Genomic DNA, 27,430 nt, shown 5'->3' with positions numbered 1-27,430 from the left:
CCTACTTACAGCTCTCAACTTTTACTTTTCGTTTATTTTCAGATAGAACAACCATTGTGGTAAGTCTGCATATATATACGAGGGTCGTCCACAAAGTAAGTTCCGTTTCTATTTCTACCCGCGGCAGCGCTACGATCGCAGTTTCGAGCTTGCGCTGCAGTTACTCTGACTCAAGGAGAAGACATGTACGCCATTTTCAGATCGCTGCTGCCGACGTGTGCTTTATAATGCTTCTTCATAATGTCAGCCGTAATTGAAAATGCCACCGCGTGTGAAATCAGATCTGTGGTTCGTTTTCTAAATGCAAAGAAAGATAAACCAAAGGAAATTCATCGGCAAATCTGCGAGGTTTACGGACAAAATACTATGAGTGATTCAATGGTTAGAAGATGGGTCAGACTGTTCAATGAAGGACGTGATCAAGTGCACGATGAAGAACGAAGTGGACGCCCGTCTGTGGTTAGTGATGAACAGGTTCACACAATTGAAGATTAAGCACAACCGTACGTTTACACTTAGTGCCCTTGCTATGGAAGCTCGGCAAATCTAATGAAATTGTTACTGCAAAACTGAAATTTCGGAAACTTGGCTGACGTTGGGTACCCAAAATTCTTACTGAACAACACAAAAAACAACGGATATTCAGTGTACTTCAGTTTTTGACACGCTACAGTGAAGAAGTCGATGGTTTTCTTTCTCGGATAGTCAAGGGGGATGAAACTTGGGTATCGTACGACACCCCTGTAACAAAACGGCAATCAATGGAATGGAGGCACACTTCATCCCCAACGAAGGTTAAGCCTAAGCAAATCTTGACACCTCGAAAAGTCATGTGCACCGTTTTTTGGGACAGAAAAGGCATTTTGCTGATTGATTTCTTACCACGAGACCAAACAATCAATACACATGGTTACTGCGAGACCATTAAGAAATTGCAATAAAGAACAAGCGCCGAGGATTACTGCCAAAAGGTGTTGTTTTTTTTCCACGATAATGCCCGACCACTCACGGCAAATGTGACCAGACAACTCTTACGGGAATTTCACTGGGACGCGTTTGATCATTCTCCGTACAGCCCGGACCTCGCCCCTAGCGACTTTCATCTCTTCTTACACCTAAAATCTGTCAACACTTCAACGACGATATCGATCTGAAAGAACGTGTTACCGTATGGTTGAAAACACAAGCGGCGGCAACCTTCTATGAAGAAGGCATACAAAAACTTGTGCCACGCTATGACAAGTGCCTACAAAATTTCGGAAGCTATGTAGAAAATTAGTTTAACAGTTGTAGATTTTTGTACAATAAATATTTTTTCTGTATCAGTACACTTTTGTTTTATATAACCAAACGGATTTTACTTTGTGGACATATCTCGTATATTTCACGGTGTAAAACAAAATGGTACGTAGATGTTAGAAGTCTTCCGAAAGAGGACTATCTTCAAGCTACATCCTCAGATTAATGTCGGCTCTGGTCGATTTATTCATTTCTACAGTGGATGACTGATCCTTGAAAAAAGGTAATAAAGATGCGGCCGATCCATTTGAGACTGCTTCAGCTATAAATGCTAGGCTCCTGTGTAGAAATTGTATTCGGTTGATGATAAAATACGACAAACAGTGTCTGTCACCACAGTACGACGATCTTGGAGCAATGATACGTGCGTTTCGAAAGCATTCGGCCAGACCCAGTGAAACCGAGTTTGGATACCTGCATCCATACCATCGAGTTCTCGGTGTGTACGTTCATTCTTCCCATTCTTGCTGTATGCCATTGAAATAAACTGCCCTTATCAGACAATCCAATTTCCTTTTACATTTCAGAAGAACCTGAAGCACTTTCCTTTATCAGTATTATAAAACTTCCCTCAAATATCGTTTTATTGTCTGTCGCGCAAACTTTCTTTTTCGCCTGATCTTTACTTGTGTTCTGCCACGTCCCTCTTTCTCTCCCTCTTCCGTCTCCTCCTCTCACGCCAGTTTCTAACAAGAGCCTCAGGCAGATCTATCAACTTGTAATTTATCTTTATTAGTCCTACTTTTAACAAACTTTTTTCTGATATAGCTATTTTTTTATTAAAAACTTGTGTCATAACTATTTATGAGTGTTAGATTCCAGACAAGATGTAAAACGTCTTAGAACATATAGGGCATAATCGATATAATGCAAAATATGTTTGATTAGATCTAAGAGACGGCCTAATGGTTCGAATCTTCACAGAATAAATAAATCAGGAAGTACACTCCTGGAAATGGAAAAAAGAACACATTGACACCGGTGTGTCAGACCCACCATACTTGCTCCGGACACTGCGAGAGGGCTGTACAAGCAATGATCACACGCACGGCACAGCGGACACACCAGGAACCGCGGTGTTGGCCGTCGAATGGCGCTAGCTGCGCAGCATTTGTGCACCGCCGCCGACAGTGTCAGCCAGTTTGCCGTGGCATACGGAGCTCCATCGCAGTCTTTAACACTGGTAGCATGCCGCGACAGCGTGGACGTCAACCGTATGTGCAGTTGACGGACTTTGAGCGAGGGCGTATAGTGGGCATGCGGGAGGCCGGGTGGACGTACCCCCGAATTGCTCAACACGTGGGGCGTGAGGTCTCCACAGTACATCGATGTTGTCGCCAGTGGTCGGCGGAAGGTGCACGTGCCCGTCGACCTGGGACCGGACCGCAGCGACGCACGGATGCACGCCAAGACCGTAGGATACTACGCAGTGCCGTAGGGGACCGCACCGCCACTTCCCAGCAAATTAGGGACACTGTTGCTCCTGGGGTATCGGCGAGGACCATTCGCAACCGTCTCCATGAAGCTGGGCTACGGTCCCGCACACCGTTAGGCCGTCTTCCGCTCACGCCCCAACATCGTGCAGCCCGCCTCCAGTGGTGTCGCGACAGGCGTGAATGGAGGGACGAATGGAGACGTGTCGTCTTCAGCGATGAGAGTCGCTTCTGCCTTGGTGCCAATGATGGTCGTATGCGTGTTTGGCGCCGTGCAGGTGAGCGCCACAATCAGGACTGCATACGACCGAGGCACACAGGGCCAACACCCGGCATCATGGTGTGGGGAGCGATCTCCTACACTGGCCGTACACCACTGGTGATCGTCGAGGGGACACTGAATAGTGCACGGCACATCCAAACCGTCATCGAACCCATCGTTCTACCATTCCTAGACCGGCAAGGGAACTTGCTATTCCAACAGGACAATGCACGTCCGCATGTATCCCGTTCCACCCAACGTGCTCTAGAAGGTGTAAGTCAACTACCCTGGCCAGCAAGATCTCCGGATCTGTCCCCCATTGAGCATGTTTGGGACTGGATGAAGCGTCGTCTCACGCGGTCTGCACGTCCAGCACGAACGCTGGTCCAACTGAGGCGCCAGGTGGAAATGGCATGGCAAGCCGTTCCACAGGACTACATCCAGCATCTCTACGATCGTCTCCATGGGAGAATAGCAGCCTGCATTGCTGCGAAAGGTGGATATACACTGTACTAGTGCCGACATTGTGCATGCTCTGTTGCCTGTGTCTATGTGCCTGTGGTTCTGTCAGTGTGATCATGTGATGTATCTGACCCCAGGAATGTGTCAATAAAGTTTCCCCTTCCTGGGACAATGAATTCACGGTGTTCTTATTTCAATTTCCAGGAGTGTATTTCCTTCCTAGCACTGTCATTGCTCCAGCCTCATTCTGATCAACAATCTTCTTCTTCTTCTTCTTTATCGTCGCCTTGTCCCACGTCACGTAGAGTCGGCGTTGCTCGTCTGGATCCTTCTCCTCCATAATTCTCTATCCATTGCCTCTTCCTTCATCCATCCTTTCTCTTTTAGGTCCCCGGATATCTTATCCTTCCACCTCATCTTCGGTCTTCCTCTCCTTCTCGCTCCTTCAATCTTTATATCTTCAACTCTGTTTCCGATATACTCTTCCCCTTTTCTAAGTAAGTGTCCGTACCACCTCAGTCTGCTCTCTTGTATCTTTTTCCCCATGGGTCCCACTTTCACAGCTCCTCTAACAAATTCATTTCTAATCCTGTCCTTCCTTGTTACCCCACACATCCACCTCAGCATCCTCATTTCCGTCACTTTCATCTTCCTTTCCTGAGCTACTGTGATTGGCCATGTCTCTCCCCCGTATATCATAGCAGGCCTTACCACCGACTTGTACACTTTCCCTTTCAACCCAATGCTCACCTTCTTGTCACAAAACCCTCCACTCATTTTCCTCCAGTTGTTCCAACCGTGTTGTATCTCGCTTTCCAGCCCTCCATCCCTCTGTATGTACGAACCCAGGTATTTAAATTTGCAGACCGGTTTCAGTTCATCATCCTGGATCTTGCAAGACCTTATCTGCACATCCTTCAGTGCTAAATATTCGGACTTTGTCCTGCTAATTATCATCCCTCTTTCTTCTAGTACCTTGCTGCAATCCTCCAGCTTTTCCTCAAGTCTGTCGATGCTCTGCTCACAAAGAACCACATCATCCGCAAACATCATATTCCACGGTGCTTCCTTCTTCAGATCTTTCACCAGCATAATCAGGTCAAAGAGGAAGGGACTAAACGCAGACCCTTGACGTAACCCTACTTTTACTGGAAACTCCTCTGTCATGCCCACACTACTTCTCACCTGTGTCATTGCTCCTCAGTACATTTCCTTCACTATCCTAACATACTTCTCTGGCACGCACTGCTCTCTCATGCTTCTCCATATTTCGTCCCTTGGGACTCTGTCATATGCTTTCTCCAAATCAATGAAAGCCGTATGTAGATCGGCTTGTAGCTCCCCGTGTGTCTCCACGTATGATCAACAATCCTCAGATAATAATTGTTTTTGGCATGTTAGTGTAGAGTGCTGTGCTTTGATGAACCGTGTGTGTGTGTGTGTGTGTCTATTCAGTTCGTGGCGCACCCGAACGTGCAGCAGCTGCTGGCGGCCATCTGGTACGAGGGCCTGCCCGGCTTCCGGCGGAAGAGCATGGTGGGCCAGCTGTTCGAGGTGGCCAAGCTGGGCTCCATGTTCCCCGTCTACAGCATGATCTACATGATCGCACCCAACTCCAAGATGGGCCTCTTCATGAAGAAACCCTTCGTCAAGTTCATCATACACTCCGCCTCCTACGCGTTCTTCCTTTGTGAGTATACGGGTTTGCACCGATGTGTCTCCAAAAACTACTTGTCAGAGATTTAGCGTAATCTATAAGGATTTTTCTACAGGTAGTAAAATACAGCACTACCACTTACTTTCCGAACAGGAATAGGTAATTTCATTTCCTGTCTTTGAGACTGTGTTTTTATTATACTTCACAGATGTGGTATTATTTATTTATTTATTGCTTACTCAACAAAAGCAAAACGAGGTTAATGGAATGTAGTCGAATTAAGTCTGGTGATGCTGAAGGAATTAGATTAGGAAATGAGACACTTAAAGTAGTTAAGGAGTTTTGCTAATTGGGTAGCAAAATAACTGATGATGGTCGAAGTAGAGAAGATATAAAATGTAGACTGGCAATGGCAAGGAAAGCGTTTCTGAAGAAGAGAAATTTGTTAACATCAAGTATAGATTTAAGTGTCAGGAAGTCGTTTCTGAAAGTGTTTGTATGGAGTGTAGCCATGTATGGAAGTGAAACATGGACGATAAACAGTTTAAACAAGAAGAGAATAGAAGCTTTCGAAATGTGGTGCTACAGAAGAATGCTGAAGATTAGATGGGTAGATCACATAACTAATGAGGAGGTATTGAATACAATTTGGGACGAGTTTGTGGCATAACTTGACAAGAAGAAGGGATCGGTTGGTAGGACATGTTCTGAGACATCAGGGGATCAAAAAATTTAGCATTGGAGGGCAGCATGGAGGTTAAAAATCGTAGAGGGAGACGAAGAGATGAACACACTGAGCATATTCAGAAGGATGTAGGTTGCAGTAAGTACTGGGAGATGAAGAAGCTTGCACAGGATAGAGTAGCATGGAGAGCTGCATCAAACCAGTCTCAGGACTGAAGACCACAACAACAACAACTCAACCTGACCAGATTAGGGCCTTAAGGGCCTCTCTTACATCCGACCAGGAACAACACCTAACAAAGATTTCAAAAAAAAAATCATAGTAATAAGAGTCGTAATAATATTAACAATGATAATATTAATACTAGCAATAGTTGACACTAATAATAATAATAATAATAATAATAATAGAGTAATAGAAAAGAATAGGTCGCTGGTATGTTCTGCCAGTCGTAAAAGGCGACGAAAAGAACAAACCACTAATAGGGCTAACCCCCCTTTTAGTGTGATTACTGGGTTCAGGACAGAACTAAAGAAGCCTCGGACAAGCGCCGTCATGGTCGGGGACGACGCTTGAACCCTATGCCCGCCCACAATGGTAACGGCACTCCTAGCCAACTGGAAAATGATTTAAATCCAAATAGAGGTGTTTTGCAGGATATGCTTCCTGCAACCACCCTAGAAGGAAAACAAAGAAAGAGGATGAGATGGCAGATGAAGTTAATCGACACCTCATGTTCTGTTATTACCAAGCAACAAACCTAGGAACCATCACAACTGGATACAGATCACAAGTATACACAACATTTATTACCAGATACCCAGAATTAAAATTTTTAACAGAACAACGACTAGCTGATCAGATCCGTGTAATAATCAAAAATAACAGGATACCCCAGTCAGAATTAGAAAACATCAAACAACAAGTACAACAAATACTGGAACAAAATAATGTGCAATCAGAAGAAGAAGAAAATACAGTAATGGACTCAAATATCCCAGAGCAAACAAACAAAGAACAACACGCATCAATTAATCAATCAGAGGAAAAAGAAATCTTAAGACAGCCACCAGAACAAGCACAAATAGAACACGAAGTGACACACATGTTAGATATAGAAGAAAAATTTCAGCTGACATATATAGAATACAAAGACACAAATACAGACATTAGACCATTCTTGCATAGACCGCCAAATAACCCACAAGTCGAAACAATAATAAAAACTATCAACACAATCATACACAACAAAATAAATGAAAACACAACTATGGAAGAGTTACAACTACTGGTTTATATAGGAGCACTCACTACACTAAATATACACACTAGGCAGAGATCAGAACCAACCAACACACAGAAGAAACCCACAAAACCAGCATGGCAACACAGGCTACAGATCAGAATAGAAAAACTGAGAAAAGACATCGGACAGCTAACACAATTTATAAGAAATGAAATGTCAGAAAGAAAACGAAAAAGGTTAGGTAAAGTCTCACAACAAGAAGCGATAGAGCAATTAGATGAAAAGAAGCAGAAATTACAAGCATTGGCCAAACGACTTACAAGATACAAAAAAAGTGAAAATAGTAGGAAACAAAACCAAACATTCAACACAAACCGAAAGAAATTTTACCAGACAATAAATAACACACACATTAAAATAGACAATCCACCAAACATAACAGACATGGAACACTTCTGGAGCAACATATGGTCAAACCCAGTACAACATAACAGGCATGCACGGTGGATACAAGCAGAAACAGACACATACAAGATGATACCACAAATGCCTGAAGTGATAATTTTGCAACATGAAGTCACCCAAGCAATTAATTCTACTCACAATTGGAAAGCCCCTGGAAAAGATAAAATAGCAAATTTCTGGCTAAAGAAGTTCACCTCAACACATTCACATCTAACTAAATTATTTAACAGTTACATTGCAGACCCATACACATTTCCTAATACACTTACACATGGAATAACTTATCTGAAACCTAAAGATCAAGCAGACACAGCAAACCCAGCTAAATACCGCCCCATAACATGCCTACCAACAATATACAAAATATTAACTTCAGTCATTACACAGAAATTAATGACACATACAACACAGCACAAAATTATAAATGAAGAACAAAAAGTCTGTTGCAAAGGAGCACAAGGATGTAAAGAGCAACTGATAATAGATGCAGAGGTGACATATCAAGCTAAAACTAAACAAAGGTCGCTACACTACACATACATTGATTACCAAAAAGCTATTGATAGTGTACCCCACTCATGGTTACTACAAATATTGGAAATATATAAAGTAGATCCTAAATTGATACAGTTCCTAAACATAGTAATGAAAAATGGGAAAACCACACTTAATATCCAAACAGATTCAAATAATATCACATCACAGCCAATACAGATTAAGCGTGCAATATACCAAGGAGACTCATTAAGTCCTTTCTGGTTCTGCCTTGCTCTGAACCCACTATCCAACATGCTAAATAATACAAATTATGGATACAATATTACTGGAACATACCCACACAAAATCACACATTTGCTATACATGGATGATCTAAAACTACTGGCAGCAACAAATCAACAACTCAACCAATTACTAAAGATAACAGAAGTATTCAGCAATGGTATAAATATGGCTTTTGGAACAGACAAATGTAAGAAAAATAGCATAGTCAAGGGAAAACACACTAAACAAGAAGATTACATATTAGATAACCACAGCGACTGCATAGAAGCGATGGAAAAAACAGATGCCTATAAATATCTAGGATACAGACAAAAAATAGGAATAGATAATACAAATATTAAAGTAGAACTAAAAGATAAATATAGACAAAGACTAACAAAAATACTGAAAACAGAATTGACAGCAAGAAACAAGACAAAAGCTATAAATACTTATGCTATACCAATATTGACCTACTCATTTGGAGTAGTGAAATGGAGTAACACAGACCTAGACGCACTCAATACACTTACACGATCACAATGCTACAAATATAGAATACATCACATACATTCAGCAACAGAAAGATTCACATTAAGCAGAAAGGAAGGAGGAAGGGGATTTATCGACATAAAAAACCTACATTATGGACAGGTAGACAATTCAAGAAAATTGTTTCTAGAACGAGGAGAAACTAGCAAAATACACAAAGCAATCACTCATATAAATACATCGGCTACGCCACTGCAATTTCATAACCACTTCTACAACCCTTTACATCACATAACATCAACAGATACGAAGAAAGTAAATTGGAAAAAGAAAAAACGTCATGGCAAGCACCCGTATCGTCTAACACAGCCACACATCGATCACGATGCATCCAACACATGGCTAAAACAAGGCAGTATATACAGTGAGACGGAAGGATTCATGATTGCAATACAGGATCAAACAATAAACACCAGATATTACAGCAAGCATATTATTAAAGATCCCAATACCACAACAGATAAATGCAGACTTTGCAAACAACAAATAGAAACAGCAGATCACATAACAAGCGGATGTACAATACTAGCAAATACAGAATACCCCAGAAGACATGACAATGTAGCAAAAATAATACATCAACACCTTGTCTTACAACATAAACTAATAAAACAACACGTTCCCACATACAAGTATGCACCAGAAAATGTACTGGAGAGTGATGAATACAAATTATACTGGAACAGAACCATTATAACAGATAAAACAACACCACATAACAAACCTGACATCATACTCACCAATAAAAAGAAGAAATTAACACAACTAATCAAAATATCCATACCCAATACAACGAATATACAAAAGAAAACAGGAGAAAAAATTGAAAAATACATCCAACTGGCTGAGGAAGTCAAGGACATGTGGCATCAGGATAAAGTTGACATTACACCAATTATACTATCAACTACAGGAGTCATATCACACAATATCCACCAGTACATCAATGCAATACAGCTACATCCAAACTTATATATACAACTACAGAAATCCGTAGTTATTGATACATGTTCAATTACCCGAACGTTCCTAAATGCAATGTAACATATACCGGACAGTTAAAAGGAAGTCACGCTTGATCAAGGTGCGCGTCACTTTCCATTTTTGACCAGACATAACGTCTGAGAAAAGAAAGAAATAATAATAATAACGATAATCATAATAACAATAATATTGAATGGCATAAGGAATTATTTAAGTTATTTTAATATATTTGAGTTTATGATTAGAGCCGGCAGTTGTGACCGAGCGTTCTAGGCGCTTCAGTCCGGAACCGCGCTGCTGCTACGGTCGCAGGTTTGAATCCTGCCTCGGGCATGGATGTGTGCTATGTCCTTAGGTTAGTTAGGTTTAAGTAGTTCTAAGTTCTAGGGGACTGATGACCTTAGATGTCAAGTTCCATAGTGCTCCGAGCCATTTGAACCATTTTTGAGTTTATGATTAGAGTTACCAGAAGTGAAAATAACGTAGATGAAGGAGAAGATTGACATGACAGTGACAGTAGAAGATGGGAAACAAATAGAGAACTCTGCTGACAAGAGCGGGGTGGGGTGGGGGGGTGAGGCGAGTTGTGGGGCAGAGGAAATTTACGAATTGGGAGACTAAGCTGCGGATGTGAGTGCTCTGAGTGTGGGACAGATGGCCATCGTGATGGAAGGTGGACCATTGGTTGTCTATTGAAGCTTCAACGAGATTTGGTTTCTCTGATATTTTGTGGAACATTCATACAGAGTCGGGTTCCCGATACAGAGAATGATTTAGAGAATATGGCAGTGTTTTGTGCTGATACAGAGAGGATTTTACCGTGTTGAAAGCGGGTGTTCCTGCCGCGCTGTAGTGTAAAAGTTGGCGATAAATAAGAGACAGTGCAGTGATTGAGAAAACGTTAGAGCAAGCACAGGGGTATAATAGTCTCTACACTTATTGGCACGTAGCCACCATAATTGTTTGTAGCAGGAGTCTTATAGCCGAAAAAACGAATGTTTTGTATTTCAATCTTTGATGACAATATGAATTCTTTAGGCGATGACCGATTTCAGTCCGTAATGACCATCCTCGGATCTTTTTTACACCATGTCCTAAAGTGATTAGGCCATAATAACATCGTCATGCTATGCTGATTATATTTATATGTTTTGACGATGCCATTATGGCCTAATCACTTTAGGACATGGTGCAAAAAAGATCTGAGGATGGTCATTACGGACTGAAACCGGTCATCGTGTAAAGAATTCATATTGTGATCAAAGACTGAAATAAAAAACATTTGACAGTATTGGATCACTGTTTGTATACGCGACCATGTCGCAGTTGGTGAAAAAACGAATGTTACAAATGTATCGTGCGCAAGCATTCATCGCCAGTTCCAACCTGCGTGAGCTTTCGTATGGAAGTCCTTGGAGAATAGCATCGCCATAGTCGAGTATAGCGAATATAAGTTATTCTAAAAGGTTCTTTTTAAGCTCGAAAGGAAACACTTTTTTATATTTCTTTAGTGAGTGAAGTGACGCTGACACAATCTTACAGTTTTGTGTTCAGTCCAGTCTAGGTGATGGTCCAGAATTACTGCCAAGTAATTTGCAGCAGAAGAAAACGTTATTTCTGTGCCGTTCAGGATTAATGGTGGAAGAGATTCTCTGTATTCAGGGGTAACGAGTCTATTATGAGTGACTAAGATTGCTTGTGTTTTGTGGTTCACGCAATTTCTTGAATGTCATCAGTTCGAAGCGGGGGATAGCATATTATAAGCAAGCTCTAATCTTCGAGGAAACAGAAGTGCTGAACACGAGCAGAAATGAAGCAGTCCCTTAATATTCCTGCAGGGGAGGGCCGTTCGAAGGTACCGCTCCATGGAACAGCGTGAGTCCGATCTTTGGAGCCCAGAGCGCGGAGCACACGGCTGTTCTCGCAACAGCGACAGCCAGGCGGCGCTGCGGAAAGCTGACATATTGTCCTTTTGTGAAAAGCTGTGGTGTCGTAAATAGAAGACAGCATATAAAATTGTTTCTGCACAAGTAAATGAACACTCTGGTGAGCAATTAGGGATACGCATACTAAGGAAACCGTAAAAAGGAACCGCAATCCTAATTAAACATGTCGAACATTTAATCAAGACGCTTATTACAAATGCCAAACAGATTTTCGAATTCAAGAAAACATTGCCAGTAAATAAAGAAGGACAAAATGAATGTAAACACGCACTAAATACGAAAGTTAATGGACGATGACAAACCGCAAGGCAAAACTAAGAATCTGAATAACAAAGAAAATATAAGAAATTTATCCACTTCAATTTTCTGTTGCTCCTTTCTACATTTGTTTACTTTCTCTGCATAAGAGCTTCAACGTTGCGAATGACTGATTTAGCACAGCTGAGTTTGAAGCCCATTTCAGGCGATAATCTCATATGAAGGATCTCAGTCCTCCTTCACCCCGTTTTGTCAAGGAAAATAACTGGTCACAATAGTATGTTGATCCAAACAGATTAAGCATCCGTGCTGCATGTCTATGAAGTTTCGGGTAACGCTTCTGTGACAAATGTTTGTAAAAGTCACTTAAAGTCTTTCTGCTTCAATTATGAATCGCACTGAAGGTCTATGATTTAGATTTGGGAGAGATAGCTTATAGAATCGACGTCCACAGAGTACGGACTAGCAAAATTTCCTGAACCTGTTTCCAAGCGCGAAATATCAGTGAATATTCTCTCAAATTCATTGCGCAAGTTTCTTAAAAGATCTGTATACTCTCCAAAATCTGCAACAACGGCAACGTTTGTTAATGCTGACAGTTACGGAAAGTAAGAGACGTTTCTAGCCTCCAGCTGCCTTTCTCAGAGCGACAGTATCATCATAAATGCCTTTATTTTGCCACAAAACTGGATGGTGAGAATAGCCTTCCATTAAAGTGACACAAACAAGTGGCGAAGATGCCCTATCACATCAGTTAAAAAGGCTAAATCACAAATCCATCTATCATCCGACAGTTCAGAAACACTTTCATTTCCATAAATGGCGATTTTTCTTGGCACTGGTCCATAAAGCGGAGCCAGAAATCCTCACAGTGATATTCACAACCGGCATCGTCCAGAAACGCTTTGAACCAGCGATGATTGACTTGTTCCTCATCTTAAATACTAGTATGTTCTTCTGCTATTCTCTAGCCTCTACCCCGTACCTTCACAAGGTCGGTTTTTTAATTTCACATTTGGCATTGTTCGTGGTAGAGAGTGGTCGGATGCCCACGATAAACGGATGTAGTTGGGAATAAGTGACGAATGCTGGTACAGACACTATGTGATCACAAGTATCCGGACACCCCCAAATACATACGTTTTTCATATTAGGTGCATTGTGCTGCCATCTACTGCCAGGTACCCCATATCAGCGACCTCAGAAGTCATTATACGTCGTAAGAGAGCAGAATGGGGCGCTCCGCAGAACTCACGGACATCGAACGTGGTCAGGTGATTGGATGTCACATGTGTCATACGCCTGTGCGCGAGATTTCCACACTCCTAAACATCCCTAGGTCCACTGTTTCCGATGTGATAGTGAAGTGGAAACGTGAAGGGACACGTACAGCACAAAAGCCTACAGAGCGACCTCGCCTGTTGACTGACAGAGACCGCCGACAGTTGAAGAGGGTCGTAATGTGTAACAGGCAGACATCTATCCACCCCATCACACAGGAATTGCAAACTGCATCAGGATCCACTGCAAGTACTATGACACTTAGGCGGGAGGAAGAAAACTTAGTCTTCGAGGTCGAGCGGCTGCTCATAAGCCACACATCACGCCGGTAAATGCCAAACGACGCCTCGCTTGGTGAAAGAAGCGTAAACAATGGACGATTGAACAGTGGGAAAAGGTTGTGTGGAGTGACGAATCACGGTACACAATGTGACGATTCGATTACAGGGAGTGGGTAAATGGCGAATTCCTGGAGTGTGTGTTGCCAACAGTAAAATTCGGAGGCGGTGGTGTTATGGTGTGGTCGTGTTTTCAATGGAAGGCGCTTGCGGGCCTTGCGCCCCTTGTTCGTTTTTTTTCTTTTTTTGGCATGGTACTATCGTAGCACAGGTCTACATTGATCATTTAAGCACCTTCTTGCTTCCCACTGTTGAAGAGCTATTCGGGGATGGCAGTTGCATCTTTCAACACGACTGAACAACTGTTCGTAATGCACGGCCTGTGGCAGAGTGGTTACACGACAATAACATCCCGGTAATGGACTGGCCTGCACAGAGTCCTGACCCGAATACCACAGAACACCGTTGGGATGTTTTGGGAGGCGACTTCGTGCCAGGCCTCACCGACTGAAGTCGATACCTCTCCTCAGTGCAGCACTCCGTGAAGAATGGCCTGCCATTCCTCAAGAAACCTTCCACCACCTGACTGAACGTACGCCTGCGAGAGTGGAAGCTGTCATCAAGGACAGGAGTGGGCCAACATCCTATTGAATTTCAGCATTACCTATGGAGGACAGCACGAACTTGTAAGCCATTTTCAGCCAGGTGTCCGGATACTATCGATCACTTGGTGTATATTCCCTACTAATTAAGGAGGTCAGACCAAGAAGCTCGCAGGAATTTTTGAATTTAGTGAGAATGGACGTGGCTCTTTTTGACAAACTGCTGTCGATCATACATAAGAAACCCACTCAAGTGATATAGTAATCTGAGAAGCCATTTCACATAGCCAGAAATAAGAATTAAACCAATTTCTTATACATTTTATGATCGAAGTTTCTCGCCAACTATTACCAGCTTTTTCTTCCTGGCATGCTTAAATGAAGCAAAAGAAGCAATTAAATCATCAGACGTCATGTGTCGTCTATGAAGTACCACGTATATAAATCTAGGGTCACACTTTTAAAGTTATAGGCCTATTTATTCGTAAATAAATGACTGTCATGGTGCCTTATGATACAGCGGGTAGTGAGCATTATAAAGACAATTTACGCATGGATTAGGTCACTCAGTTCTCCTTTGCTGCATTTCATTTCTAGAATACGAAGTAATCAGCAAAATGGTTCAAATGGCTCTGAGCACTATGGGACTTAACATCAGAGGTCATCAGTCCCCTAGAACTTAGAACTACTTTAACCTAACTAACCTAAGGACATCACAAACATCCATGCCCGAGGCAGGATTCGAACCTGCGACCGTAGCGGTCGCGCGGCTCCAGACTGTAGCGCCTAGAACCGCTCGGCCACTCTGGCCGACCAGTAATCAGCATAATGAATTCTTTTCGCAGCGGCAATACATAATAACGAAAGTCCAACAGCAAAAAATAATGCACTTGTTTCATTATCGTATCACATTTATGAAAATTACTCACTGAAAAATGTGCAGAAACTCTAATACGAAACCCTGGCCTGCGGCGTCTACAGTAAAAGTAAACTATAAACAATAACAAGCACAATAATAAGAAAGCACACTAAGAATAACCCCTTCTGCGCGTACGTACGCTATGACCGTCAAGGGCAGATTCGTACAGTCACAGGAATTCGGAACTGCTATCGATCGCTGTGCGCCGATAATGTGTCTGCTAATTCTCTTAAGGCCGGTTCCAACCAGAGCGCTGTTCATGGCAATGGCAGCGGCAAACCTTTTTCCATGCAGTCGCAGCGGCACGCGCAGTTGGCGTTCGCATCTGAAGTGACAGACGCTAGTCATAACCAGTGGCAGAACACAGCTATAGGCGGGGAACCAATGGAATCCGCTTCCTAGCTGGCATCTCAGAAAGAGGGAAGCAAACCAGTATGGTTCAGAACGTGAGTTGGAACATGCTGCTGAAGTACTTTTAAATTAGTCCATGTTCTCCGTACATTGTACGTTAATGACTGCTGCAAGTACAGCAGTGCATGTGATTAACTGTTCTGTGAAATATAAAGAAGTTGTGTAAAGACATGCCTATTTTTTTAAATTTTCTTTATGATTTGTCCTTTCACATATTTCGTTATTAATGTTTTCTTATTTTACGGTCAACAGATTTTATGAATTAACATTAATGCTTGTTCCTATATAGTTATGTAGTCGACAACATTTAGAAAACCAATCGCCCCAGAACAACTTGTTAGGGTCTCATAACAACTTTTAACATTGCCATTTTCTGTACACAGATGCAGGTTACTACAATGACAGTACACTGCTTTTTATTCAGTAGGCATACCTTTTTAAAACTCTGCAAGTGTATTGTTGAAGCGATAAAGTTAATAGTATAGGAATGAAACAGGAAGCTGCCTGGTGGAATGTTACACAGAACGCAATTTAATCATTGCTAATGCTTGGTTTAAGGATCACGCTTGCCCAGAATAGATATGGAGACACCAGAAGGTGTCAGAGTTTTATATAATAGTACGCCAGGTTTTTGCAGCTAGATTTTAAACTGAAAAACGTTTGAAGGCGGACATGTGGACTCTGCTCATGATTTATTGATTATGAACTGCAGATAAACTGACAAGATTCCAAAAAGATACGAAATTAAGGAGATGGCACCCAGATAAATTGAGAGAAACAAAGTTTTTTGAACGTTTCAGAGGGAGCATTAGGTAATGTTAGACTGAAACAGGAGAGAGGAATACAATAGACAACGCGTGCGTAGCTTTAAGACATGAAATATTGAAGGCAGCAGAGAATCATATAGGCAAAAGATAACATCCAGTAGAAATCCATGGATAAAACATAATGTATATGATTTAAATAACGAAACGAGAAAGTAGTATAAAAAAGGCAGCGAAGGAAGCAGGCAAAAGGGAATAGAGTCTAAAAATGAGATTGACAGAAAGTGCAAAATGGCAAAGCAAGATTGGCTAAAAAGATGCATGTTTGACTCTAGAGAGGATAAATATCGCCTATACCAGGAAAAAAAAGGAAAGAGGAGCAGCTATATGAGTATCAAGAGTTCAGATGGCAAGCCAGATCCAAGCAGGAAGGAGAGGCTCGAAGGAGGAATTGATACGTAGATGGGGGCAGGAGGGGGGGAAGTGGGTGCTGTACGAAGGAACTGAATACACTGAAGGTATCTGGGTTAAATCACAAATACAAATCGTTTGTACAATCTGTACAGACACCAGGCTACAGTTTTAAGTGCTGCAGACATGAAAGTGAACTTGAAAAGGCGGAAGTATAGAGGATATAAAATGCAGACTGGCAATAGCAAGAAAAGAGCTTAAGAAACAGAAAAATTTGTTGACATTGGATATAAATTTAAATATAAAGAAATCTTTCCTGAAACTGTTTGTCTGGAGTGTAGCCTTGTACGGATGTGAGATGTGAACAATAAACAGTTCGTTCAAGAACAGAATAGAATCTTTGGAGGTGTGGTACTATGTAAGACTGCAGAAGATTAGATGGGAAGATAGTTCAGTTTATGAATAAGAACTGAATAGAACCGGTGAGAAAAGGAATTTATGGCACAACTTGTTTAAAAGAAGGGATTAGTTGATAGGGCACATCTAGATACATCACGGAATCGTCAAGTTAAAACTGGAAGGAAGTGTGTGAAGTAAAAATTGTAGACGGAGACCAAGGCTTGACTGCAATAATCATATCCAATTGCTGTATGTTGCAGCAGTTGTACAGAAATGAAGAGGCTTGCACCGGATGCACTAGTGTAGAAATTTGTACCGAAAGACTCTTTGTGCTGAATATCACAACTAATAAATTGTGAGATGAATTGGTTATTGCAATCTAGCACCATGTAGTAGAACCTTAACTAGATTGGCTGCATGTTTCACCATTACATACTTACTCATACTCACACTCTCTCTCTCTCTCTCTCTCTCTCTCTCTCTCTCTCTCTCTCTAGTACACACCACTAGTCATGTATATATCGAATACATCCTAGTTACTACTTACTAACAGCATTAACTAAGATAATATTTACAAATAAAAATGACACATTAGGACGGTGCTATGCAGAGTTAAGCACATGTCTGTAACATAAATTAATTGTTCCATCATTTACCATGCAAACGTTTAGCTACACAATTTCTGCTATTGAAGACGATGTCAAATTGTTTCTTGCACATGATTCGAATCACTGTTACATAATACAAACTGAGTCTTATGCCGCTTCTATATGGAACACAATTATAGTTATTTTTCTTTGTTCGACTGTGGTATGTTATGACTAGGAACAGTACATAAAGTTTGCTCTTGTCATCTTGTAATGTACTGTATTTATTGTCTGCAAATGATTGTACTGAATTACTGCATTGGTCACTCTACATACTGTATAATTACCCTGCAATCATCAATTCCTTCCCGAATCAACTACCAACAACTAACTATTTACTGTCAATGATTTTAGAATGCACTGGAAGGTCTCAAACTGTGCATGAGTCATATCTTCATGTAGTGCCCTGTACATACTGCAATACATATTTTGTGCTGAGAAACTTCTTATGTTGATTCCAAATATCATGCAGTCATGCGCAGACCGATTAAAGGGTGCAATAATTTCGTGTTATACTATTTTTAATTTTTCATTCAGGAAAAAAGTGTTTGCTGTACAGAAACGTGTAATAAGCACAATATGCGATGCCTGCTCTATAACCACAGCCCTTTATAAGGTAGACATACTGACAACTGCCTCAAAGTAGGTTTATTCTTTTATGAAGATTCCTGTTATCAATAAATACGCAGAAAAATTCGTTGTTATATATTACACGATTGTTGGACATGCATTGGAATCAGTGACATCCATTTGATATCTGAGGGAATGTGTAGGAAGCTGTTCAAAATGGAGAGACCACATAAATCAAATCCAGACTGAGATACATTGAGAAAGTAGTCAAGAAGTTACGTTCACCCACAAAACAGGTACAATAATATGCAAATTAACTGGGACAAGCTCATATTTTACAAAGAATTGGAGTTGGTTAATTGAAACCAACTTTATCCTCCCAATTGTTCGACTATTGGCGGACTATTGTTGTCTTGGCTATGAACAACTTTAGTTCTCCTCCAGTTCAGTTGAATGCTTGTATGTGTAGCAACAGCGTGTGTTATTTCTGTGTTCTCGACAACAAAACTTCGTGTTTGTGTTAAAATCGACATTTCACCTCAGTAGCCGGCAAAAGTAGTTGCTATTCATGAATATAAAACTAGAAGAAACATTCCCTCTGTTGTTGGTGTGGGAAAATGTAGTGTTTCAAGAGTTACTAGGGCGCATAGTGATACTACCTCATTGCCTCCAAAGAGAAAAGACAGATGTGGACGAAAACAATGAAGCACCCTTAGAACTGACAAAAATCTAATTAGAAACTATAGAATTCATCCTTACATGACGAGTAACAAACTTAGAGAGATTTATTGGCTTTTGGAGTGGAAATTACTTCTTCAACGGTACAGCGCAGACTTAATGATTGTCTGCAGACGGCAAGAAAGTCAATAAAGAAGTAATTTCAATATCTGCCATGAAAGAAAAGCGGGCGGCTTGGACCAAAATATATAAATCTTGAACCTCCATTGACTAGAATCGTGTTATTTACACTGACGAGTCAAATTTTATCGTTCGTCAGACGAAGTACCGATGAGGAAGTGAGACATGAACATCTGGAACAGATTGTAAAACACGCTCTCAAAAAATGTTTTTGACCTTTTCACTGTAAGTTGCCCTAGGGCACCAGTTCCAGCTGACGGCATGATGAATTCAACTAAATACACGGAAATCTTCAGGCGCAGGACTGTGCCTTTCCTACAGACTTTGTAGATGATGTACGAACATTTCAGCGTGATATGGCCCTTTGTCATTTTTCCAAAGCAGTCTAGAGGTTCATGAAAGAAAACAACATTAATGTTGAAGAGGTTCATGTAAGAAAACATTAACATGCTTCACTGACCTCGTAATTGACCAGCATTAACCCAGTTGAGAATTTGTAGAATATTGTGGAAAGATGTCTTGGCAACATGGAATGTTCAACAAAAGAATGCTTGTTAGTAAAAATGGTAAAACCGTGGTTTAATGACGACAAAGTACGAAACATTTACACTAAGCTGATCGACTCTATGTCACAACGTGGTCAAAAGATCGTTAAAGCAAAAGGAGGGCACATTAGTCATCAATATTAAGTTAGCTGCTAACTATATTACACATCCATACATATTATAAAAATGAATGTGTGCGTGTTTTTTTTTTCACGTTTCCACCTAAACCACTGGACCTATTTCAATCGGACTTGGTACACATGTCCGTTACAGTCAGGTAGCAGTCGCTGTCGGGGTAAGAACCACCCATCATAATTCACGAGATATCACTTCACAAACTGACATGTGTGAAAAAATGCCGCATCATGCATCAAGTTCTAACACGTTTATTCCTTGTTATGAAGACACTTCTACAGTCGAGTCCACTTAAGGAAAAAGCTGATACCTGGCAGTGCTTCTGACAGCCTGCAACTGCGATGCGCAAAGGGCTACCTACAGGCGGAAACGACAACTGTGAATGGATCTATGAAGAGGCGTTGCCGTAGAGGCGTTCACAAAATCGCCCAGCGCACAGCAACTGTACAGGATACTGTACTTATACAACTGCACGTCATGTATATTTCTTTGCATGACTGTTTCACAGTTTCAGAGGTGTTTCCACTAATGCATGGAAATGAAACTTTTTCAATGTTACGTTACAAACAGTTCACTTTTTCTCCATTTCTAATAGAAAATTGGCAAATTAAATACCCAGGCAACTCAGGGTTTGTCCACTAGTATAGTAATTAATGTGTAAAGTTAAAGTTTAATAGTCTTGTCCCATTTTATTTGCACACAGTTGTAGTTAAATAAAAAAAGAACTTTGTTCGACCGATACGTGAATGTAGCTGATCGGTCTTGGACCCATACCAGAAATGATCGATAGAGGAAACAGGAAGGATCCAAAGAAGAGCAGCGCGTTTCGTCACAACTTCCTTTAACAAGCGCAGCGTGTCACGGAGATGTTCATACAAGCCTAGTGGAAGACTTTACATGTAAGACGTCATTTGCTGTTACAATTCCGTGAGCGTACTTTCCTAAAATGGTCAGCTAATATATTGCTTGCCTCTACGTATATCTCGAGGAAAGCTCATTAAGGTACAGTCAGAGACACCCGAGTTCACACGCACTATTCACGAGCAGAACAACAAAAGGGGGAAGTGACGGCGGTATACGAAGTACAATGACGTAGCTTGCGGAGTATAAATGAGGATGTAGATGTGGAATCATTCGATGTTCGAAAACAGCTGGAACATTCATGAACACAATACTAGAAGGAGAAATGACTTACATACTCAATCACTCCACATTAGCATGCCACAAGAAACAGTTGAAACTTCTTATTTTGAAACTTCCTGGCAGATTAAAACAGTGTGCCGAACCGAGACTCGAGCTCGGGACCTTTGCCTTTCGCGGGCAAGTGCTCTACCAGCTGAGCTACCCAAGCACGACTCACGCCCCGTCCTCACAGCTTTACTTCTGCCAGTACCTCGTCTCCTACCATCCAAACTATACAGAAGCTCTCCTGCGAACCATGCAGAACTAGCACTCCTGAAAGAAAGGAAGGTAGGAGACGAGGTACTGGCAGAAGTAAAGCTGTGAGGTGAGGGCGTGAGTCGTGCTTCGGTAGCTCAGTTGGTAGAGCGCTTTCCCGCGAAAGGCAAAGGTCCCGAGTTCGAGTCTCGGCCCGGCATACAGTTTTAATCTGCCAGGAAGTTTCATATCAGCGCACACTCCGCTGCAGAGTAAATATCTCATTCTGGCTTCATATTTTGAGTCTACTGAAATAACTGAGTAGGTGAAAAGTCTTAGTTTGTACTTAAACTGCTGAGTGTTTACTTAAACTGATGAGTGAAACTGAACCTACTGTCTTGATAGTTATTTTTATCAACACTGATTTACAGAATTTTCCCTGACAAAAGAACTCAAACTTAACCCATTCATTTTTACCGACAATATACAAGCGCAACGAAATCTGACTGTTCTGCAACAACAACATGACTTCAAATAATTAACACAAAAGAATGGCCCTGAAATTCTATCAATAACCCACACTTTATCGTAACTCACTTACTTTTAAAAAATCGTCACATCTCGAACTACAGAAATTACAGCAAGCAGCAACTACAGCCAGCTAAATAAAAAGATTCTAATTACTATAGGCTCTAACTACTAGGAGACATATGGTTACCAAAAGAAAGATTTTTGTTGAAGAACAAACAATGTATTTAGCAGATTTTACCTTATTCATGTGACATCCAGTTCCAAAAATTGTGTAGTCGTCAATAATCCCACAACCCAAACATTACCAACTATATCCATCTTGATTTTACAATGCATGTCCTACCAACACCGAGTCCCCATGAAGGACACATGTCCAAGGTGTCCACTCGCTAACTGTTAACTGCTAACTGCTAGTCCGTCCAACCACAGACGGCGCAGAGTGCTGTCAGCGACATTAATTACAGTCTATAGCGCTGCCACCATACAAACATTTAAACAGGCTACTTACATAGGCCCTGCTCTCCTCAAAAATTTTACCAAGTGTTTTGGGCAATGGCCAAGACTAAATTGTTAAAATTCTTTTATATTAACAATATCAAATAGATAAGATGCACACAAAGATTAACCAATGTTCTGTTTGTCAATAAAGAAAAAATTCTCCTCACAGTCCCTGAAGATAGTTCTAATTTAGCAGAAGAGAAGTCTACGCCAGTTTTATGCACAGAGGATGAGCAGTAAAAGAAAAAGCACACATAAGTAATAGACCACGATCCAGTCTTGAAGAGGTAGTCTTGTCCTCCCCACGAAAACACAGTGCAGTCTCTTGACATGAAGAATCAGTCGAAGTCTTGAAGAATATTGGTAGGATTTGTGGGTCACCACAGAGCAGACCCACAATAGTCCTTGCAGAGTTTATGGTAGTAATGGGCCACCACAAGTGCAGATTCACTGTAGTCCTTGTAGAAATTATGGTAGTAATGGGCCACCAAAGGTGCAGACCTACTGTAGTCCTTGTAGAGATGGCCAGCAGGCATCCATTGCAACTGTGCAGGTGCACAATCACAATTGAAGAGTCTTGAGGATAATGTAGCTAGTCCATGAACCACCTCTTATGCACTCACAAATTTTTTTGCAATGTCCCTAGAACCAGCAATGCTCTTAACCAGTCCCCTGCCGAATTATCAACCCACGTACAAACACTGTCATATAATCTCAGAGGTTTGCTACATACAGTATGACCAACAGACAAATGTCTGCAGGAAAATGAACACTTCTGTGTCCTTTCTATCTTTGTGTATTTACCTGATAAGATAAATTTGGTAGAATATCTTTTCCTTCTAATGCTAATCTGCATTCGCCATGATGAAGAATACTGTTATCCTCAAATCTAATCCCTGTTTTTTACCATGTTCTTTACATTAGGAAAATCTTTAAACATTATTTATTCTGTTATGCTTCTACTGATATTCTCATTTCTCATTTATTTGCTTATGTCATAATTCATGTAATACGCATATATCTGCTTATTTTTATCCTTTTTGTAAAGACTGTATTACTACAAATGTTATTTGTATTATCATGTTCTTCATTATAATTATGTTTTCTTTACATTTGTAATTGAATCCGTACGTTGTTAAATTGTAATTATATAGACACCAGTTCTTCAAGTTAGGTAAATAGAAGGGATTCATTTTACTGCAGACATTTGTCTGTTGGTCATACTGTATGTAGCAAATCTCTGATATCATATGACTGTGTTAGTGCTTGCACACGTGTTGATAATTCAGAAAGGGACTGGTTAACAGCATTGCTGGTTCTAAGGATATTGCAACAAAAAAATTTGTGAGTGCCCAAGTGTGGTTCATGGACTTGCAGCATTATCGTCAAGACTCTTCAGTTGTGACTGTGCACCCACACAGTCGCAATGGATGGCTGCTGACCATCTCTACAAGGACTACAAGTGGGTCTGCACATTTTGTGGCCCATTACTATCACAGTCTCTACGAGGACTACAAGTGGGTGTGCAGCTTTGGTCGCCCATTACTACCATAATCTCTGCAAGGACTATAGTGGGTCCTCACCTTTGATGGCCCATAACTACCATAATCTCTACAAGGACTACTGTGGGTCTGCTCTGTGGTGACCCACCAATTCTACCAATATTCTTCAAGACTTTGACTAATTCTGCTGTGGTCTGCTCTGTTCTGACACATTACCAATCTTCTCAACTGAAATCTTCATGTCAAGAGACAGCATTGTATTTCTGTGGGGAGGACGACACTACCTCTACAAGACTGCATGGTGGTCCGCTACTTACGTGTGTTTTTATTTTACTGCTCAGCCTCTGTGCATAAAACTGGCGTAGACTTCTCTTATGCTAAATTAGAACTTTCTTTTGGGACTGTGAGGAGAATTTTTACTTTATTGTCAAACAGCACATTGGTTAATCTTTGTGAGCATCTGATGTATATGATATTGTTAATATAAAAAATTTTAACAACTTAATCTTGGCCATTGCCCAAAACACTTGGTAAATTTTTAGAGGGTAGCAGGGGACTATGTAAGTAGCCTGTTTATATTTCTGTATGTTGGCAGCGCTATAGACTGAAATTAATATCACTGACAGCACTCTGCGCCCTCTGTGGTTGGACGGACTAGCAGTTAGCAGTTAACAGTTAGCGAGTGGACACCTTGGACATGTGTCCTTCATGGAGACTCGGTGTTGGTAGGACATGCATTGTAAAATCAAGATGGATGTAGTTGGTAATGTTTGGGTTGTGGGATTATTCACGACTATATAATTTTTGGAACTGGATGTCACATGAATAAGGTAAAATCTGCTAAATACATTGTTTGCTCTTCAATAAAAATCTTTCCTTTGCTAACCATTTGTCTCCTAGTAGTTAGAGCCTATAGTAATTAGAATCTTTTTATTTAGTTGGCTGTAGTTGCTCTTGCTGTAATCGCTGTAGTTCGAGTTATGAAGATTTTCTGTGAGGTAAGTGACTTATGACAAAGTGTGGGTTATTGATAGGATTTCTTCCAATCCAGGGCCAGTCTTTTGCATTAATTATTTTAAGTCATTGTCGCTGCAGAGCAGTCAGGTTATGCTGCGCTTGTATTTTGTGGGTAATAAATGAACGGGTTAAGTTTGAGTTGTTTTAGTCAGGGAAAATTCTCCTGGTCAGTGTTGAAATGATAAAAATAAGTAGGTTCAGTTTCTCTCAGCAGTTTAAGTAAAAACTAAGACGATTCACCTATTCAGTTATTTCAGCAGACTCAAACTAAGAAGTTTCAGAGTCTCGCAGTCAAAAAAGTCTTTGACCACTTGTCGGGTGAAGAACTAAATTGATAGTAAAACTTACTGAACGTTGTTAAATGAAAATTATTGCACATAAAAAATTAAATGTAACTGAAGTTGAATGTGAAGGACAATCATGTTAATAGTCAGCATGTTACGCATTTTTCATTGAAAAGGTACGTTGTCATCGTAACTTAACCGTCACGTTCTATATCATGGCTAGATATCTCAATGACAATCCTTGATCACGCAAATAATTAACGATACAATCTTTGGATTTCCAAGTTCAATGACATCACATTAATTCCTAAAAGTGATATAACATTACAGTAAGTGATCTATCTTTGAAATATCGGACGCAATTCGTCTGTTCCGACACACCAGACTCGAATTTATCACTAGAAACCCCGTGTCTGCCCAAGAAAACGAAGGAGCAGAATATATTTAACTTTATTGTTGACGATTTCCTTTAAGTCGAAACACGTACGTAGTACCTCCAGGTTCGTAATCACAACTCTGCAGAAATTTCCATTGTGGATTTAACTGCAACGAATTAAGACATAGCTGTTACAGTAATCTTCATGATTTAATACTGCTTCCGGCTACACTTGTGTATCAAAGACAATGACGTATGGGTGCTAACAGTTCCCAGAACTACCACACACATAGGATTTACAAAACACGTCTGTCTCCTACCACACCTGATAGGCGACACCCTCCTTCGTTTTCCGTGCCAAATATGTCGCACCTGTCTACTAACACAGTTGTTACATATTAATTTCTTTATGCAGATTACTAATAATCTTTCAAATTAATATTTAACATAAAACAAATGTTGTCATCTTTAATGTATAGTATTCTGTATAGATACAAGTTAGCGTTACCCTATTCAACAGTTCAAGGCAATTGTTCTAGGTAGTTTTTGTTGACACTAGTAAAAACAAAATTAGAATTTGATTTTGTTGGCGTGACCTAGAGTTACAGCAGTCTAAATATAATGTTAGTAGCAGTATTTGTGTGAATTATTTGTTTTTCAGGATTTCGATTTGAGACGCAATTACGTAATTAAAATTTGAATTTCATCCCAACTCAACAGCTTTGACGTAATCTGAAATATATTGTGTTTATCCCAGTCTCTAAAGTTTCACTGCGATAATGGCTTTTTATCAATACGTAAATTTTGAAGATAGGAGTTCTATCAGATCATGTAAGAATTTGTATTCCTAAATTGTTTGGTTGTCTCTTCGGTTTTTTTATGCAAGGCGTGGTCACTGCAAAACTAAACCAAGTATTAGCCACAAATAAACGGCCTTTCCAGTTCAGTTGTTACTAATTTCTCCTTCTTAAGCTTACTGCAATTAATTAAAGCGAAAAATAAACTCGAACGCGTTTCGCTTTTATTTACAAAGCATCTTTTGTGATCATTCATGCTTCTACCTGTTGTTCACATATTCTGAAAACCATTGCTTTTTCCTTCGTTGTTAGTGGAGAATGAGATAGAAAGAAATTTCGTTCTATATTTACACGCGGCAGATTTTTCTCTTTTTAAAGAACTTTTCCTTTGCCTTTCAAAAACGGCAAAAAACTGCCAAGTGCAAATGTACAACGAAGTTTCTTCCGACCTCAGCTTCTGCTAACAACGAAGAAAAAAGCAGCTGTTTGCAGAATATCTGAGCAAGAGGCAGAAACACCAACGACCACAGAAGATGCTTTGTAAATGAAAGCTAAACGCATCTGGGCTAAACTTCTCTTTACTTCATTGCAGTACGCTTAAGACAGAGAAACTAGTAATAATTGATTATAAGAGCTGTTGCGGAAAACGGTCATGCAAACAAATTATCACAGAGGTGACAAATGTCATGGGATGGCGACATGTACTTGTACAGATGGCGGTAGTATCGCGTACAAAAGGTTCAAAATGGCAATGCATTGTCGGATCTGTCATTTATGATTCATGTGAAACGGTTTACGACATCATTATGACCGCACGACAAGAATTAATAGACTTTGAACGTGGAATGCTAGTTGGAGCTAGATTCATGGGACATTCCATCGGAAATAGTTTGGGAATTCAATATTTCAAAATCCATAGTGTTAACAGTGTACCGAGAATATCAAATTTCAGGTATTACCTCTTACCACGGACAACGCAGTGGCCGACTACCTTCACTTCACGACGGATAGCAGCCGCGTTTACGTAGAGTTGTCAGTGCTAACAGACAAGCAACATTGATAGAAATAGCAACAGAAATGAATGTGGGATGTAAGAAGAACGTATCCATTAGGACTGTGTGACAAAATTTGGAGTTAATGGGCTATGGCAGAGGACG

At 40.6% G+C, this 27,430-nt stretch overlaps 1 protein-coding gene across 2 annotated transcripts in view; it reads left to right on the top strand.

Moving 5' to 3' along the window:
- Window positions 1–27,430, top strand: part of LOC126412477 (transient receptor potential protein) — a 451,880-nt gene that overhangs the window by 259,982 nt on the left and 164,468 nt on the right. For both annotated transcript variants that reach the window (XM_050082094.1, XM_050082095.1), the window contains exon 9: window positions 4,912–5,146. In XM_050082094.1, coding sequence (XP_049938051.1) covers window positions 4,912–5,146 — 235 coding nt within the window. The remainder of the gene's footprint in view (window positions 1–4,911; window positions 5,147–27,430) is intronic.

The sequence above is a fragment of the Schistocerca serialis genome, chromosome 7 (assembly GCF_023864345.2).
Source record: "Schistocerca serialis cubense isolate TAMUIC-IGC-003099 chromosome 7, iqSchSeri2.2, whole genome shotgun sequence".
In the NCBI taxonomy this organism is placed as follows: domain Eukaryota; kingdom Metazoa; phylum Arthropoda; class Insecta; order Orthoptera; family Acrididae; genus Schistocerca; species Schistocerca serialis.
Note: the sequence above shows the minus strand (reverse complement) of the source record. Positions and strands in the feature narration are given on the sequence as shown.